Genomic DNA, 18,383 nt, shown 5'->3' on the forward strand with positions numbered 1-18,383 from the left:
CAGCCTTCACCTTCAGATAACTTTTGCGATACAGTGTTCTGTGCTTGGTGCTACATTGTGTCATTCATATTACCTCTCATGTCCTTAATATCCTATACTTTAAAGACTGAGTATTATTGCTTGAGAAAAGTCTGCAGGACTCTGACTTTTAAATGAAAACAATACAACACTATGATAAGTCTGATCATATTTGCATGCCATAGAAAGACGCTGACAAGTACCACGAGTTATCTACATAAGTAGCGGATGTAAAGATGAACCTATTTCAAAATAAAACAAAATAAGGTCACAAGAATAGGTGTGTTGCAGGTAGTTGAGCAGAGCATATAATCACATACACTATGTAAGAATATTACTGAGTCCAGATGTGTAATTTGATGCTTTAAACTATTAGAACTAGAGGAAAACAAGAGGTGCAGACCAGACCTTACGTGTTTACTATGTAATAATAGCTTGGAGACACATTTGGCCAATAACAGTGAATATTTTGAATGCAGCAGGAAGTTGTGTTTGTCACTACAGTTAGCTTGACCACGATCTCTAACACAGCCTACCAGTCTGTGTGAAGAAGACTTCCGGTGGTGTGTCATGGCGGTGGCATGGTGAATCCTACAGAAAGGGATAAATCTTATTCCCCGTCCTGCTCTCCGGTCAGTTCAGGGACGATTTTCTTGTAGAAAGAAGCGTGTCCGCTCCGGCCTCGCCCCTTGGATCAGTCAGCACGCCGCTGCAGTTTCCCTCCGCCCGGTCATGGCGGCTCACAAACCCGTGGAGTGGGTCCAGGCCGTGATCACCAGATTCGATGAGCAGGTAAGATGGGCTGCTCGGGTATGGGTGTAGCAATCCGCGGCAGTCCCACGGGCCTAGCAGTCGGGTTGACGGTGCATCGGCGCAGACAAGGTCCATTTAACTAAGTGGTTTAAGGAGCGATTTAGCTTATGCTCTGAAGTGATGTGTCTGTATTTGTCTCAGCTACATAACGACGGCGAGGATCTCTCTGTAGCTACCACATTCTCCACCGTCTTATAGCACATTTATCCCACATCTGTCCCATATTTGTCCCTTGCTAATGACGGAGCGAGCCGTCAGCTGATAAATAATACACAATGATGCTTCATTATGGCAGCACACAAACGTCTGTGAATTTGTTCTACTTCACAGCCAATGGCTTTTTACGATAGCACGAGAGCTAATATTAACAGGCCTAGCTGTCTAATGTAAACAAATAAGATGTGACTGAGTTAGCACCGTGCAGCATCACTGAACCGGGCAACCAAGAGATCAGGGGGGTCGGCCCCCAGTCCAGATCCCCTGTTTGAAGTCACTGTTTGCTTTTTTTTATTGATAGCCCAGAGCTTAGCGAAAATACTTAAAGGCTTCTGCACACTAGAGGACAATTGGCCCGATTATAGACCCGATGTGCCCCTCCGACAATCATGAGGGTGTTTCCAACTGGAGGTCAGTTGTTGCCGATTATTTGCCAAAATAATCCCATAGTATGAAGGGTTTACAAATTGGTCTTAATTCTACCGATCGAGTCTGATCTTGAAACACAAATATCAATCATGTTTGATATTTACGAGAAATGGCTGCGACAGAAACCTGCAAAAGCCAATAAGAGCGAGCTGACAAGGAAGCATCACCAACCTGATGTTGCGAACTGGTGCAGCTGCGACTAAAGATACCAATACATTACCAACTCACCTCCAGCTAGCGCTGCAAAATGTATAAGCCCTCTCAGACATGATTTCATCCAGTTTTTGTTCTTTGTTTCCTGCTGAAACACATGATGTTGGGCCTCCACCATCTATGTTTTTCTTTTGAAGTCACTTTCAATCACGCAAGTTTTCCACTCTCCAGTTCAGAAGGTGGCAGTAATGCACCCAAAAGTTGTTTGCCAACCGCCATAAAAAACAGAAGAAGAATCTTGCGAGTTTCAGTGAGATTCCAAGTCTCTGGAATCGCCACTTTGAAATCGTTTCCGACAAACGGAAAGTGTGTGGTCTTACGTTCTGGCCAAAGCATCTAGTGTGTGTGTTCTGACGATTATAAGAATTAAAGATTGGTTAAATCTGCCATTATGTCTGTGGACTACCACATTTTAAAAATTGGTCAAGAGTTGAAAATCCTCTACTGTGCACCAGGCTTAAGTCCCCCCCAAAGAAACACAGAACAACCGCAAAGCGTTTACCATTTATAGCCGTTATGTTTCAAATTTTTTTGGGGATATTTTAGTAGTACAGGTGTCTGTATTCTTATAATACATCCCTGTATGTTTATAGATTTGAGTTACAGACATAAAGAAACATCAGTAGTAAGGGTTAAAGTTTATCCTGCAAGCTGAAGTCTCAATTATCACTTTCAGGTAGTTGAATATGAAAGGTGAAACATCAACAGAGAAGCTATATCTTTACATTTTCAAAGAGCTTGAAGTTCCAGTTGACATTCCCAATGATCTTCATTTCATTGTTATACAGTTCACACTTACTGGTTGCTATTGTAATTATGATATATTGGCAGGATTTGAAGTAGGGCTGCACGATTAATCGTCATAAAATCATGACCTCGATTCACACCCACATGCGACCTCATTTCTAACTGACAGGGATTAGTCTGCATTTTAGGGACTTTAGCTGTAATGAAACTAGAGTTCCTACTTCATACCAATGACAATGCAGTGATGTAGAGTAGCACAGAACTGACAGTGAAATAGATTAAGTGAGAGAAAAGTTTTGGGACACAAAACCACAACCAAATGAATCCAGAATGAAACACAGTTGAAGGAGGTTAGAACCAGATAACCAACCTCACTGTGCTTGTATGAGGGAAAAAATGTTGCCCTTTTGAGACTCGGTATGAAAATCTGTCTTGAATGTGTCTCCTTGTCCACTTGTGATCGGATCTCACTTCCCTCCTCTACAAGAAAATAAACACGGGTCATTTGGTATCGCAAAGACCAAACAATACTGTTCCATCCCATTCTGAGTTTACAGAAGTGTCTGATGACAATGCTTGTGTCTGTGTCAGTTTGTGTGTGTCCGCGCAAGCAGAAGAGAGAGAGAAAGAGCAAGTGTCAGGAGGGGCTGAATGAATAATGAGCTCCACACTGATCTGCAATGAAGAAAGATTTTACCCATTACAAAAGATAAAAATCATATTGTGGTCAGTGTTGATACACAAACAAGTCAACATATGGGCACTTAGAAGTGTAAAAATACTTTAGATCCATTGTGACATTTCTGATTAATAGCGGATAGGTGTGGGTGGGGGAAATAGGCATCATACAGCATTAATGTGTAAAAATATTTGTTTCATTCTCTAAAACGTGAATGACTGGGTTTTATTGCGTGTGTCTCCAATAGTCTCAACGTCCAGAGTTCATCCGTATATTTACAAAGACTGTTTCCGTCTCCCACAGAAGGCCAACACAGTTCAGTTCAATCCAATTCAAACAATGAAAAACAAAAATAATCTGTGACAGGTTTTTACCGTGGATTTCATATAACAACAACTGGGGCTGGGCGAAAAAAACGATAAAGATAATTATCTCGAAATAACATTTCCTCGATAGAAATATAAGACATGGTCGATAGAGCTCATTCTATCCATGTTTTGATAGACAACACGAACAGCCTATGAGAATGAGAACAATGCCACGCCAAACCATGTGGCTGGAATAGAGTTCTAGCCACATCAGGTTAGGTTGACACACACAGCACAGAGTGTAGGAGAAGCAGCCGGAAGCAGCACACGTGCTAGTGTTTTGGCACCTGCATAGAGGTGTGGACATTTCTGAGTCTGAGTTCCGAGTCACTATGCAGACTCTGCATCGCTGCAGTGACTGAACATAATCGATTCATGTTTTCCGCTACGTCTATTGTTTCAGTGGTTTTACACCGCTGAATAATTATAACCACCGCTTAATAATTATAACCACCGCTGCATCAGAACCAGGACAGACGCAGTGTTTTAACTTCATTGATGCAAATGACGCCCCGTTTATCCAAGAACATAAATATGAATTCAGCAGGTTTTTATAAAGATCAGTTCTAAGTGTGAGTGATGAGAAAACATCAGAAGAGCAGAGTCACTTGTTGACCTGGCAGAGTTATGCGCCTCAGTGCAGTGGCGCTGAATTGATTTATATCGTGATATATATCAATATCGACTGATAAGAAATCAATTATCACGGTAAGATTTTTTTTCCATATCACCCAGGCCTACCAACAACTTATGAAAGTAAATAGAAAGTGAAGCGTCCGTGTCGCTTCAATAACAGCGTTCCTATATACAATATGTACCGGGCACTCGCGTTACCGTCGATGGTCAAGACAGTTGGGCATATGCTGGCCGGCAGCTCCAGGGAAACGGCGTAGGGAATAAACAATCCTCCTGACTATAGAGACAAGGCGTTGCTCCTGAGCGGCAAAAACATGCAGACTTTACAATGCACTTTTGCAAAGGTAAAACAGACGATCCTCTCCAACCTCCGCACTTATTGCTCTGAAGCTACTACTCACTTCTGTTTTTTGGTTCAGAATATGCTTGTTTGTGGTCCCAGGGTTGTGATTGGACACACAGCCTGCACCTGCTGCTGTTGCAGCGTGTGGGATTGGACAGGGAGACGTGTTGCAGTAACTTCTTCGCGCATTGCGAACCAAAACCATGGACGTGTGGACATTTCTAGTTTTTATTGACTAGTAATTGTAAACGTTTCCACCACAGTGTGTCCTCGGAGTCAGTGCAGACAATGTGCGTCAAACTAAAGCCCATTATAGAGGCTACATCATGAGATTAAGTGAAACGTTTCATCTCTCATCCAAGATGCTTCTTCAGTTCAGTTCACCAGGGCCCTCATTTATAACCACTTCGTACGCACAAAACAGGGCCTGAAAGATCCGTACGTTACTTCTCACGCAAACGTTGGGATCCATAAAAACAAACTTGACGGGAGAATGTGCGCACTTGTACGCTCTCTCCGACCCATGCGTATGTCCATTTTGGAGATGGGGAAAATGGCGATGCAGATGTGAGTTGGTGAACTGAAGCCAGATTATTCATCATTAAAACCAACAGCGTTAGGTGTGTGTGTGTGTGTGTGTGTGTGTGTGTGTGTGTGTGCGTGTGCGCGCGCGTCGCTGCTGGTCAGAAACCGAAAGTAAACAAGTATTTCTCCTCTCGCTGTGAACTGCTCCGATGGAGATGTCCAGCGTTGGTGGAAATAAGGCTGTTACGTCAGTTCCCTCTTCTCAACTAACGTTTCAGTGGCTTGCACACATAGAGCGTGAATCGCAGGACTTTTCAGCGCACACACAAATTATGTGACTCGCAAGAGGCAGGACACCATAGTGGGATATTGTAGTTTTTACAATTCTACCGTGATGGTATAAAACGGCGGCTATTGTAAAAACGGTTAATCCAGACATCCCTATTCTTTAAAATAACCAATTGAATTATTGTGTAGCGGTATGGGGAAACACCTACAAAAGCAACCTGCAACCAATATGATTTCTGCAAAAACGCTTCATGAGGAACGTTGGACATCAGGAACACACTAACAACCTATTTTGTGACTATCACATTCAGGGATCTGGTGGAATTCAAAACAGCACAAATCATATACAAAGCAAGAAATAATTTACTTCCTGGCAACATACAACTCGTGTCTATGGACAGAGAGGGGGGTTGTAACTTAAAAGCATGTGCGAATTAATTTGTGGAGTGATTTTGTGTAATGCACTGGGTGATGAAATCAAACACAGTAAAAATATCACACACTTATTATGGACAAAGAAATTGTTTTTGCGAGGTACAGTAATGAGGAAGATTAATGTAAAGCACATTAAGAGTGATACTGTTATTGACTTCTTATTTTTCACACTCTTTAAGGGGCAGTCTAGTTGTTATATAAAGAACAATGGTTTAATGGGGGGAGGATCAATGGGGAGTAGGGTGTATTTATATAATGAATTGAATTATTGATGTTTTGATATAGATTAGGGGTAGGGCTGGACAGGCATTGTTGCTTCTCCCTAATCCTTTTAAGACATCATTTGTTAATTTATCTTTCTCATTGAAAGTCTGTTTATTATTTATTGTCGTTTTTATTCTTACTTTTTTTCCCATACACATATTTTATGTTGAAAAAAAAAAAGTTTAAAATATATAAACAAATCATATCAAACAGGTATTTGTGCGATATGGTTAACATTGTATAATATTGAGCTATCAGTTGATATCGATATATAACGCTAAATAAAATAAATAACCAGAAAACAAATTGCACATTTGTGTTTATGTACAATGTTCTTATGTACAAATGTTTTTTCTTATGCTTGTACAATCATCCTGTGCCACTGCACTTTACTTATAACATTGCGTGCGTGGGTGCATGTGTGCTTGTCTCTGTCCCACTTCACACACAAACTGATATTCATATGGGATTATTCACCATCTAGTCCTATATTCTAAAATAATTATTCATCGATGATGTCGGATCATGTCTCTGGATCGTTCCGGTCACTTTAACCCTGTCTATACGCATCACGTCTCGTGTTGTTTAGCAGGTTTAAAAATGTGTCTCATAAACTCTAGAGAAAATTAAACAAATAAAGTAAACGTCAGTCCTGTACGTGTGCTAATTACTTAAATCAGGGATGGTGTTTATGGTTAAAGTGTAAAGTGAGCGCAGGTCAGAGGGGGAGTGAGGAGGAATCAGATGACCGGGTTTTTAATGGGCGTCTGTCCTGAAGCTGCGGTGGTTATAATTATTTAACGGTGGAAACCCGGTAAAACAATGAATGTAGCTGAAAACATAAATAATCATTATGTTCAGTGTTGTGCCAGTACACACCTAAAATGAACTAGTTCACGTTCATAGTTCATTTTTAAAAATGTTGAACTGTATTCACAGTTCCAAAAATGAATTAGCTCACTATCATTTGTTCCGTTTTTTATTGGGATGATTTAGATGACAAACTTAAGATCATGTATTCAGTTATTAATCAATGGTGTCGGATCATGAATCTGGATCCTCTGGTCACTTTAACACTGTGTCCTGACTGTGTGTCACGTCTCGTTTTGTACTAAGCTCTAAAATGTTGGCGGCCATTTTTCATGATGTTTAAATGCAGCCTCATAAACTCTGAAACGAATCAAACAAACGATAAGTAAACCTCTGAATGATCAGTCTCGAATAACTTCTGATGAGTGTTTATTAGTTAAAGGGAAAGCAGGAGTGTAGAGGCAGGACACTGGAAATATTAATCAATTGTAAACTGATTCGTTCAGTTCAGCATTCACAAAAAATATCAAGGGCTCATTGAAAGCGTTCATGCACAACACAGCCCGGGATCAATACAACGAACCCCTCTGTTTTTGGAATGCTTGCTCTTAGGGATGCACAATATATATATTGGCCCGATATATTATCAGCTCGATAATGGGAATTTTATATTATTATTTATTTATTGAAATCAGACATTATAGCCAAAAAAACATCCGATAAACGCAGTGCACCTGGTGGCGCTCATGACATCATACATCCGTGCGTGTCCATACCACCGTGATGTGTTTATGTCAGAACTGAAAACTGCATCGCTGGTGTGGACGTTTTTCACGTTGTCTGAGAGCGACTGCAGGATTGCAATTTGCAACAAATTTGCAAAGGTCCCGAGAGGGGGAAAAACATTTGCAAATTTAAACACTACCAATCTCAAAAGTCACCTTAGAGTCTGTCATCGCGACGATGATGTATGGCGAGAAAACTAGGCGCTTGCAGCCAGCGTTGGTGAGGGGGGAAAAAAAGGCCAAAGCGAGTGCCAGCAGTACCTATCCAGCAGGCATTTGAGAACTGAAGGAAGAGACGGTACACAGGCTAAAGCAATTAATGACAGAATCACGGAATTTATCGCTCTTGATGACCAGCCATTTTCCGTGGTAGAAGACTAAGGTTTCGGCAGCTAATTGCACATTTCGAGCCCTGCTACAATGCCAAGTCGCTGCTGCTTTTCAGATGTGTCCCTGCCTGCCCTGTATGATGTGGTCGCCGCACACATTCATAGTCTGATAGATGCCGACGTAAGTTTTACCACGGACATATGGACCTCAGACGTCAGTCCAGTGAGTATGCTTGGTTTGACAGCTTGGTGGCTGGTAGATGATTTCAATATGAAAGGGCTGGGTGATAAAACGGAAGCGATAATCACCGCGATATAACTTTTCCTCGATAGAAATTTAAGACATGTCGATATAACGCCGATAGAACTCATTCCATCCATGTTTTGACAGACAACACGAACAGCCAATGATAATGATAGAGGTGAATGACTCTGCATCGATGCAGAGACTGAACATATTGTTCATTCAATATTTAATTTTCAGCTACGTTCATTGTTTCATTGGTACTCCACCGCTCAATAATTATAACTCCGCTGCTTCAGGACAGACGCTCATGAAAGGTCCAGTCGTCCTATTTTCAGAGTCTCTGTGGGAGTCTGTTTCCTCCTCACTCCCCCTCTGACCTGTGCTCACTTTACACTTTACCAATAAACACCATCACTGATCACAAGTTATTAGGACACATACAGGACTGATGTTTATTTTGTGTTCGTTTGATTCGCTCTAGAGTTTATGAGACACACGTTTAAACCTGCTACACAACATGTAACGTAATGTGGCGCGCATAGTCAGGACATCAAGGTTAAAGTGACCGGAACGATCCAGAGACATAATCGGACATCATCGATTAATAACTAAATACATGTGATTATCAGTTGGTGTGAAGAGGGACAGACAAGCGGGGGTACACACACACACACACACACACACACACACACACACACACACACACACACACACACACACACACTCCTGCAGACAGAAGTTCTTCCCGCATATTACGATGCAACCCAGCGTTTTCACTTCACTGTTGCAGAAGAAGCGACACCCCGTTTATACAGGAACATGAATTCATCAGTTTTTATAAAGATCAGTTCTATGTGAGTGATTAGAAAACATCAGAGGAGCAGAGTCACTTGTTGACCAGCGGAGTAATCCGCCACAGTGCAGTGGAGCTGATTTAAAACAAGATAAAATAAAACTTTATGATTCCACACAGCAGGAACATTCAGTTGTTACAGCAGCATGCATGTCAATATGTACATTATATCCCCCTTTTCGCTGTAGTGGTGATGAAAGGCACAGGATGATTGTAGGAGCAAGTAAAGATCTGTTTTGTGCATAAGAAAAAACATTTGTACATAAGAACATTGTACATAAACACAAATGTGCAAAAAAGTTATTTTCTAGATATTTTGCAAAATATATCGACTGATGTGAAAAAAAATATCGTGATAAGATTTTTTTCCATATCGCCCAGCCCTACTCTATTTTTTTCTCAAAGACAATCTCTGGACCTACGTATGAGTCTTAAATACAGTTAAATAAAGTTAAATTGAATCGACCACTGCCTCTTGGGCTCGGGGCTGTGAAAGAGGTAGCTGCAGGTGCAGCTTGATTGACACGTTCCGCAATTCACATTTCCGCTCTTGCCAAAGTGCAATCACCTTGTTCGCCTGTATGGACGCTCCGGCATTGGTCCCAGACCACCTCCAAATGTTGTCTGAGTGATCAGGTCAAGTGATTTAGTGATTGGATTAAGGACACATTTGGGTGAAGTCAGACCTGTACATAACGCTGAATACTAGATATCAGATCAAGGTTACCATTCAGTGGTGTGGATTTAGATTTTTGATTTAGACAAGACAAAGTAAAAACCATGTACATTACAAGTTTTTTGGTATAGTAGCAGCATCTCACGGTTACACCACAAATTTATCACCTTAAACATGCAAACGTGCAATATATAACAAAGCTGTTGGCCAAAAAAACAAAGAAAATGCCTGCCACCTGACAAAACATATCAGGCACAATCATATTATTGATAGTTTCTTTTTGCAGGCCAATGAGTGCAATAAACGACAATATTGAGACAAAAGTCATAGGAAAAAAAGCGTGATCTCAGTTCTGAGCAAGTATAATAGTATAATAATAGTGATTCTAATTTTTTCAAAAGTCTTGCTGCCCTAGTTTGATAAACTGTGATAAAAATATTCAAGCTGTATAACTTAACATGTCCGTCACTTTCACAATACATGGTAACTAAGTCTAAATGGTTTGCATCATCAAAATTAAAGGGGACATTGTATGCCCATTTTACCACAAGTTGATATGGTTCCTTGGGGTCTTAATGAAATGTCTGTAACATACTTTGGTCAAAATACCACAAGGATCATTTAAAACAGCACCCTTTTTACCCTGTCTAAAACAGCCCTCCACAGAGTGACCTGTTTTGAGTGCCTGTTCCTTTAAATGCTAATGAGCCAGCTCCCCCCTCCCCCCTCTCCCCCCATGATTTTAAACGATATAAATTACATATTTTATATGATATAAATTATCAAATATGCATCCCATACTTTGTATTCCCCTTCTGTTGTCCTGGAGTTTTAATTTTCCCAATCACATAATTAAATGTCCCCCTCTGCCCATCCACTACAAGCACACAAGCAGACAGACAGAGAGGGGTGGGGGCTATGAAGACCATCATTTACCCCCGAACCCCGACATTCAACGGGTACAACAACAAGCGGAGAAAGCAGAATCGCGGGCTGACCTTATATATACAGTCTATGGGGCTGACCAGCGCGGAGAAATGCGCGTCCCGTGTGAACAGCCAGGCGGCTGCGCGCTTGAGAACGGCGCTGCGCTGCCTCGCAGCGGCGCTTCCGCGTCCGGTGTAAACCCGGCGTAACGAGTGGGGGGGCTCTGTGTGTTTGTGCCAGTGTTACAGTAGTGCTGAACACTGCGGAAGTCTTCCACACTGCTGGCTGTGTGGCGTTGACACAAATTCCAGCTCATGCATGGGAGAGCGAGCGGTCGCGCCCGAGCAACTGCTGCAGCCTCCCAGTCCCAACGATCCAGACAAATGCCACATGTGAGTGAATCGCGGGCTGACCAGCGCGGAGAAATGCGAGTCCTGTGTGAACAGCCAGGCGGCTGCGCGCTTGGGAACGGCGCTGCGCTGCCTTGCAGCGTCCGGTGTAAACCCGGCGTAACGAGTGTGGGGGGGCGGGGGGGATGAGGTGGGGGGTGGGCCAAGGCCATGTAGGGAGACTTCCAGTGCATTGTTACGACACAAAACCCAGGAAGCTCATTCGAGTCACTCAAGCATGACGTTTCTGACTTAGAGGAACCATAACAAAACGCGCAAGTGTTTTTTCCCCAGAGTTTTTGGGTTGGTAGACATGAGCCAGATACCCACATTAATGTGTAGAAGCACTAACAAAGTGGAATTTGCATGCTATGTCCCCTTTAAATCTTTTTGCAATTGAAAGGGCAATCTGGCAGCCACTTTGTGTTGAGAGGCAAAACAAGAAACATTTGTATTTTTCATTTATGGAGTAGGATTTGTGCAGTCAGAAGTAGTTGCATCTGGTGTGAGTTGACATCAGGGTTGGGCGATATGGGAAAAAAGCTTATCAAAATCATGATCAATCACTGTGATTTGCTAAGGGGGTAGAGCAGTCGTCCTCCAACCAGAAGGTCAGCGGTTCGATCCCAGTCTAACCCCATCTTCTGCATGCCGAAAGGTCCTTTGGCAAGATACTGAATCCCAAATCGCTATATAAATTCATAACATTTATTTCTGTAATTTATGCTTCCGATGGTAAGAAAGATTAGTGGTATTACCTGTCTTTGTGGGAACATGCTTTCGACACAATTTGCAGTGCACGCTACTCTCTACTTCTTGTCGGACTTTAAATAGCCAAAATATCTGTACACTACCAAATTACTTGGACACTTCTTTTCAACAATGTCCTCATCGTCCGTTGGGGTGTCTTCGGTAATACTGTTGCTTGAGTTTCCATTAACATTTTCGGTCTCAGACTCAGCTGGCATTGTTGACTTGCTACAACAGTGTGATCAGACACATGTGTAAACTCAGACTGGGTAAACAGAATTTGTAAACTAAATCAAGGAATGGAGAGCCGGAGGAAATGGTGTGGGCACTCTTGGTTTGGAGCACAAATGATGAAGACACAGAGGAGCAGTAAATTATTGAGAGATGGTCAAATTTATGAAAAAATAACTGTTTACGGTCCAAACGTGTATGAAAAGAGAGGAACTTCTTTAATAAAAGCCTGTTGTTGGAATGGAAGTAATGCATTTCCTTTTTTTTTGTGTCTGCATAGACCACTTACTGTATGAGGTCTATGTTAGCAGTGAAACAAAGCAGAAAGACTTTAACACTGTATATTTAAGCATTTGTTTATTTAGCGCAAGTCATATCGTCATCGCAATATTCAACAACGTTATCGCATATTGCATGTTTTCCTAATATCATGCAGCCCTAGCTCGAGCAAGCACTAGGGTTGGGTGATATGCTGAAACAACCCTCCATTGACGATAAATTGGTGCAGGTGTGTGTGCGTGTTTGTGTGGGTCCACATTTGGACAAATAAATGTAACAGCTTGTTGCAAGGAAAAATTCAAAATCACCCCTTTGGGATCGTATGTGTGTGTCTCAGAGTGAGGGGAGTCAGGAGTGCGAAGTCTGGATTGGATGAATGAATGTGGGCAATTATTAGATTTTACAAATTTAAGAAAAGAATATATCATATAGTCATATTTAAGTTCTGTCAGACTGGTTGTTATAATGAAAAATTAAGAGTTATATTTTTAGGTGTAATGATGTTATCAATGATAACAGCGCTAGTTTAGGTAATAATGATAATTAAAGCTGCAAGCTGCGATGGTCGGGCCCTCACAGTCTGCACATTGTGGTGTGCTGCGACGTAGTTGCTGGAGGTTGGTTGACACAGCTTGGTATTGCATTATGCGTTTGCACAGTGCATGAAGGAGTTAAATGTCACATCCTGTTGAGTCGTCCATCTCGTTGCTAGTAGGTGGTGCTATGATTATGGTGGTAACGCCAGGTCATCAAACATACAAAAGTCTTGGTCAGATTCGACAATGCATAGTAAAAAAATGTGACTTCCTGTTTCATGGCGATATGGCCACGGGCATGCTGTTGAAGGAAAACTTATGGTTAGTGCAACTTTTCATTGTCGAGGTTGTATGTTTTCACTGACCAAGTTATAATCAACATCCGCAACTTCCTGTTTAATTTAGGTTATGAGTTCGACATACTTTTTTGCTTGTCTGGCCATTATACAAAACCTACCAATTTTCATATATGTCGGTGAAACATGCAGCCGGGGCTACTTCATTTAAATTTTGTAGGGGGGTGCTTTCGAGCCATTTTGCCACGACCATATGCAATACCCATATTGGAAGTAAATGTTTGTGATTTCAGATGTGTCGGTGATGAGTTTTGTTGCTTTTTGAGCAACACCTCCAAAAAATGTGATCAGTTGTAAAATGTAAACAACGTTGGCGGCCACTGCATTCAATGAAAACACACAACATTCCTAAGATGTCTTTATCACACTCTTAAGGGTCTTTGCACCAAACTGAAGCTGGTTCTGGCGAAACATAACATTTTGATGTCACGCCACGGACACCCTGTTAAATGAAACCTCATGAAGTGTACAACTTTTCATCTTGAAGTTGTTAAGATTACACTGACAAAATATGAAGCCGATCCAATAAATCGCCTAGGAGGGGTGTGTTAAAGTACAATGCATTGAAATTGGCACACTTCCTGTTAGGTTTAGGATATGGGTCCAAGAGACTTTTTTGGAAGTCTGGATAGGGTACATATACCTACCGATTTTCATACCTTTTGTTGAAACATGCCGCCCAGGCTGCTCCATTGAAATTTTGTAGAGGTGGCTATCAAGCCATTTTGTCGACCAAGTTTCATGACTCTTCAAGCATGTTTAGACTCCCGAGAATATGAAACAGAATCGGGTTTATTACCAAGTAGGTCAACACATTCATGGAATTTGCTGTGGTGTGTTAATGCAATTATAAATAGAGAAAATATAAAAAAATAGGAAATTAAATTTAAAATAGAAAATACTATAGGCAAATAAAAAATATAATATAAGCGGGAGGGATTGTGCAAAATGTAGAGTTATTGTTATTCCTAAAGTGTGAAAGTCACAGGCAGGGAATTCAGACAAGTTCGGTTAAATTATTGATGAGGCCGGCAGCAATCGGGAAGAAACTGTTTTTGTGGTGTGAGGTTTTGGTCCCTCCTGCCAGAGGGAAGTCGCTTAAAGAGTCCATGTCCAGGGTGGGAGGGGTCGGCGACAATCTTAACTGCACGTCTCAGAGTCCTGGAGACATACAGGTCCTATAGAGAGGGTGGGTTGCAGTCTATGCAGTGCAGTCTGGCCTGGTCCTTGGCTGTAGCAGCAGCGTACCATACGTTGATGGATGAGGTGAGGATGGACTCATTGATGGCAGTGTAGAAGTTCACCATCTTCGGCTTTGACAGGTTGAACTTTTTCAGCTACCACAGGATATACAGGTGCATCTCAATAAATTAGAATATCATGGAAAAGATGGTTTATTTCGATAATTAAATTAAAAAAGTGAAACTCATATATTATATAGATTCATTACACACAGTGAAATATTTGTGTGGAAGTGTTTATTTCTTGTAATTTTGACGATTATGGCTTACAGCTAATGAAAACCCCAAATTCAGTATCTCAGAAAATTAGAATATTGTGAAAAAGTTCAATATTGTAGACTCACGATGTCCCACTCTAATCAGCTAATTAACTCAAACCACCTGCAAAGGTTTCCTGAGTCTTTAAATGGTCTCTAAGGCTGGTTCAGTAGGCTACACAATCATGGGGAAGACTGCTGACTTGACAGCCTTTGACACCCTCCAAAAGGAGGGTAAGCCACAAAAGGTCATTGCTAAAGACGCTGGCTGTTCACAGAGTGCTATACCCAAGCATATTCATAGAAAGTTGAGTGGAAGGAAAAAGTGTGGTAGAAAAAGGTGCACAAGCAACAGGGATAACCGCAGCCTTGAGAGGATTGTGAAGCAACGGCCATTCAAGAATTTGGGGGAGATTCACAAGGAGTGGACTGAGGCTGGAGTCAGTGCATCAAGAGCCACCACACACACAGACGTATCCAGGACATGGGCTACAACTGTCGCATTCCTCGTGTCAAGCCACTCCTGAACCAGAGACAACGTCAGAAGCGTCTTACCTGGGCTAAGGAGAAAAAGGACTGGACTGTTGCTCAGTGGTCCAAAGTCCTCTTTTCAAATGAAAGTAAATTTTGCATTTCATTTGGAAATCAAGGTCCCAGAGTCTGGAGGAAGAGTGGAGAGGCACAGAATCCAAGTTGCTTGAAGTCCAGTGTGACGTTTCCACAGTCAGTGATGATTTGGGGAGCCATGTCATCTGCTGGTGTTGGTCCACTGTGTTTTATCAAGTCCAAAGTCAACGCAGCCGTCTACCAGGACATTTTAGAGCACTTCATGCTTCCTTCCGCTGACAAGGTTTATGGAGATGCTGATTTCATTTTCCAGCAGGACTTGGCACCTGCCCACACTGCCAAAAGTACCAATACCTGGTTTAATGACCATGGTATCACTGTGCTTGATTGGCCAGCAAACTCGCCTGACCTGAACCCCATAGAGAATCTATGGAGTATTGTCAAGAGGAAGATGAGAGACACCAGACCCAACAATGCAGACGAGCTGAAGGCTGCTATCAAAGCAACCTGGGCTTCCATAACACCTCAGCAGTGCCACAGGCTGATCGCCTCCATGCCATGCCGCATTGATGCAGTAATTCATGCAAAAGGAGCCCCGATCAAGTATTGAGTGCATATATATGCACATACTTTTCAGTAGGCTTACATTTCTGTATTAAAAATCCTTTGTTTTATTGGTCTTATGTAATATTCAAAATTTCTGAGATACAGAATTTTGGGTTTTCATTAGCTGTAAGCCATAATCATCAAAATTAAAAGAAATAAACTTGAAATATTTCACTCTGTATGTAATGAATCTATATAATATGAGTTTCACTTTTTGAATTGAATTATTGAAATAAACGAACTAATAAACTAAGGTTTGAAAAGGACAAGCAATACCATAAGGATTACATAGCTTTCATGAGTGAGACAATAGCTCATGAAGATGCTGAAAAGGTTCCGGAAGAAGAAATCGACAATCGCCCTGCCTGGTATATCCCTCACCACGGGGTGTATAACCCACAGAAACCAGTAAAGGTCCGAGATTGTTCAGCAAAGTTTCTAGGTGTGTCATTGAATGATCACTTGCTTACAGGACCAGAACTGACAAATACCCTACTAGGTGTCCTCTGTCGGTTTCGTAAAGGGCCAGTGGCAACCATGTGTGATATCGAACGCATGTTCCATCAATTTCACGTAAGAGCAGAACACCAAGACTACTTGAGACTTCTCTGGTGGGCCAATGGAGACATCCCATCCCAGCCATCGGTCTACACTGTGGGTGGGCAATTAATTTTTCCAAGGGGCCACATGAGAAACAGGGACAGTTGTGGAGGCCCAGACCAATAGGCTGAATCAATTCTACTAATTAATTTGATAAGCTTCTACTGGTAAGAGTAAATGTTATGATTAGGCAATGAAAAAGTGAGGCAGGCAAAGTAATAACGCCAACATTATATCACTATTTAATCAACATTTACAAGAACAGTTGTGAACAAAATATGCATGTTTTTGCAGTATTTCAAAGATCAGCTTTAAATTTACCTTATACAAAGTGCTATTACTATTTGAATATAGTCTAATCACCCTATTTGCTGGTTTTCTGTTCTTTTTTTCTTGTTCAGTGAGAGAAATCTAGTCTGGGTTGGGCACGAACAAGTGCACTGAAGTCAGGTTGAATGTCTGAGGTGGATATGCGAAGGACAGCTGACAGGTGATCATCAGTGAGAGGATCTGTATCTGGATTTGTTAAACTTCATCACGGAAAATGTTTGTTCACATATGTAGGTAGATTCAAAGAGAACCAACATCTTCTGAGCATGCCTCCTCATGTATGGAAAGTTCTCCTCTTTGAGAGAAGAATAAAACTCCAGCAGTGATACTGACTTAAAGTGCTCTGCCAGTAGTGTATCAGACTGCAGGTCAATGAGTTCGAGCTGAACATCACTTGGTGCATTATCCACACTGCACGTGAAGGGAGAAGAAATCATGTGCATTTCACTTTCAACTGTTTTGAAGTCTTGAAATCGCCTTGAAAACTCACCATGCAGTGCCCCTAACATGGATGAGTACCTGCGGAGGTGATCAACTGATGGTGTGGCCTCTTTCAGTGTTGGCATGTGGTTGAGAATGTTACCCTCCAACTGGCTTGAAAGAAACTGCAACTTTCTCATGAAAGCCTTCACCAGGCTGTACATTTCATGTGCAAATAGGCCCTTGCCTTGCAGTTTGGTATTTAGCTCATTCATTAGTGCAGTGACATCAACAGCAAATGCAAGATCTGACATCCAGTCTGCATCTGAGAGCTCTTGGATGTCCTTGCCTTTCTTTTCACAAAACTCTTGAATCTCTGCTCTCAGGTCCCATACTCTTTTAAGCACTTTGCCCAGACTGAGCCATCTGACAGCTGTGTGGTAGCCTATGTCACCATGTTCAGTCTCATGCTCTTCCAAAAGTGCAACAAACTGTCTGTGATTCAATGCTCTTGCCCTGATAAAGTTAACTAATTTAGTTACATGTAACATGATTAATTTTTAGCACTGACTTACACAACACCTCCTGATGTATAATACAATGCAAAAATAGCAATTTAAGCTCTGGGTTAATTTCCCTCACTTTATCTTGCATCCGCATTCAAAAGTCCGACATTTTTCCCTGTCAGATTTGGACAACCATCGGTTGTAACACCATTTGAGTCCCAGCTTGTCCAGTTACCTCCATGAACAAATCACTCCCATTCATCGTCCCTTTTATTGAGCTGCCAGCTCCTCCGTAATCTCAAAGTCTTTCGTCATCCCACGTCCAAGGTGAGTAACTGGGCTGTGTCGCGGCCATCATAGCTCTCATCCAGAGCCAAGGAGAAGAAGTCAAAATCGTCTACTTTCTTTTGCAGCTGAAGCTCGAGATTTCCCGCGATGTCCTCGATCCTTCTCGTTACGGTTCGTCTGGAGAGGGGCAAATTCTCAAATGCTTCTTTCTTCTCAGGGCATATTAGTGCAGCAGAGTCCACCAAACACTCTTTGATAAACTCCCCATCAAAGAATGGCTTACTATTTTTTGCAATTTTGTGGGATATCACAAAGCTGGTCTTGACAGCTCCATCCCTGGATGTGGAAAGCTTGGTAAAAAAGCCTTGTTGCTTCTGCAGCTTAGCTAGCAAAGCTTCCGATGTCCGTGCACGTTCTTCATCGGTC

General features: G+C 41.8%; 1 protein-coding gene across 2 annotated transcripts in view; it reads left to right on the forward strand.

The window, feature by feature from the left end:
• The first annotated feature begins 537 nt into the window (after positions 1 to 537).
• The window catches only part of LOC118105857 (neurofibromin), a 158,340-nt gene continuing 140,494 nt past the window's right edge, over positions 538 to 18,383 (forward strand). For both annotated transcript variants that reach the window (XM_035153829.2, XM_047339515.1), the window contains exon 1: positions 538 to 810. In XM_035153829.2, the coding sequence (XP_035009720.1) occupies positions 751 to 810 (60 nt within the window). In that variant the 5' untranslated portion in view covers positions 538 to 750. The remainder of the gene's footprint in view (positions 811 to 18,383) is intronic.

Source organism: Hippoglossus stenolepis, chromosome 4 (genome assembly GCF_022539355.2).
Source record: "Hippoglossus stenolepis isolate QCI-W04-F060 chromosome 4, HSTE1.2, whole genome shotgun sequence".
NCBI lineage: Eukaryota > Metazoa > Chordata > Actinopteri > Pleuronectiformes > Pleuronectidae > Hippoglossus > Hippoglossus stenolepis.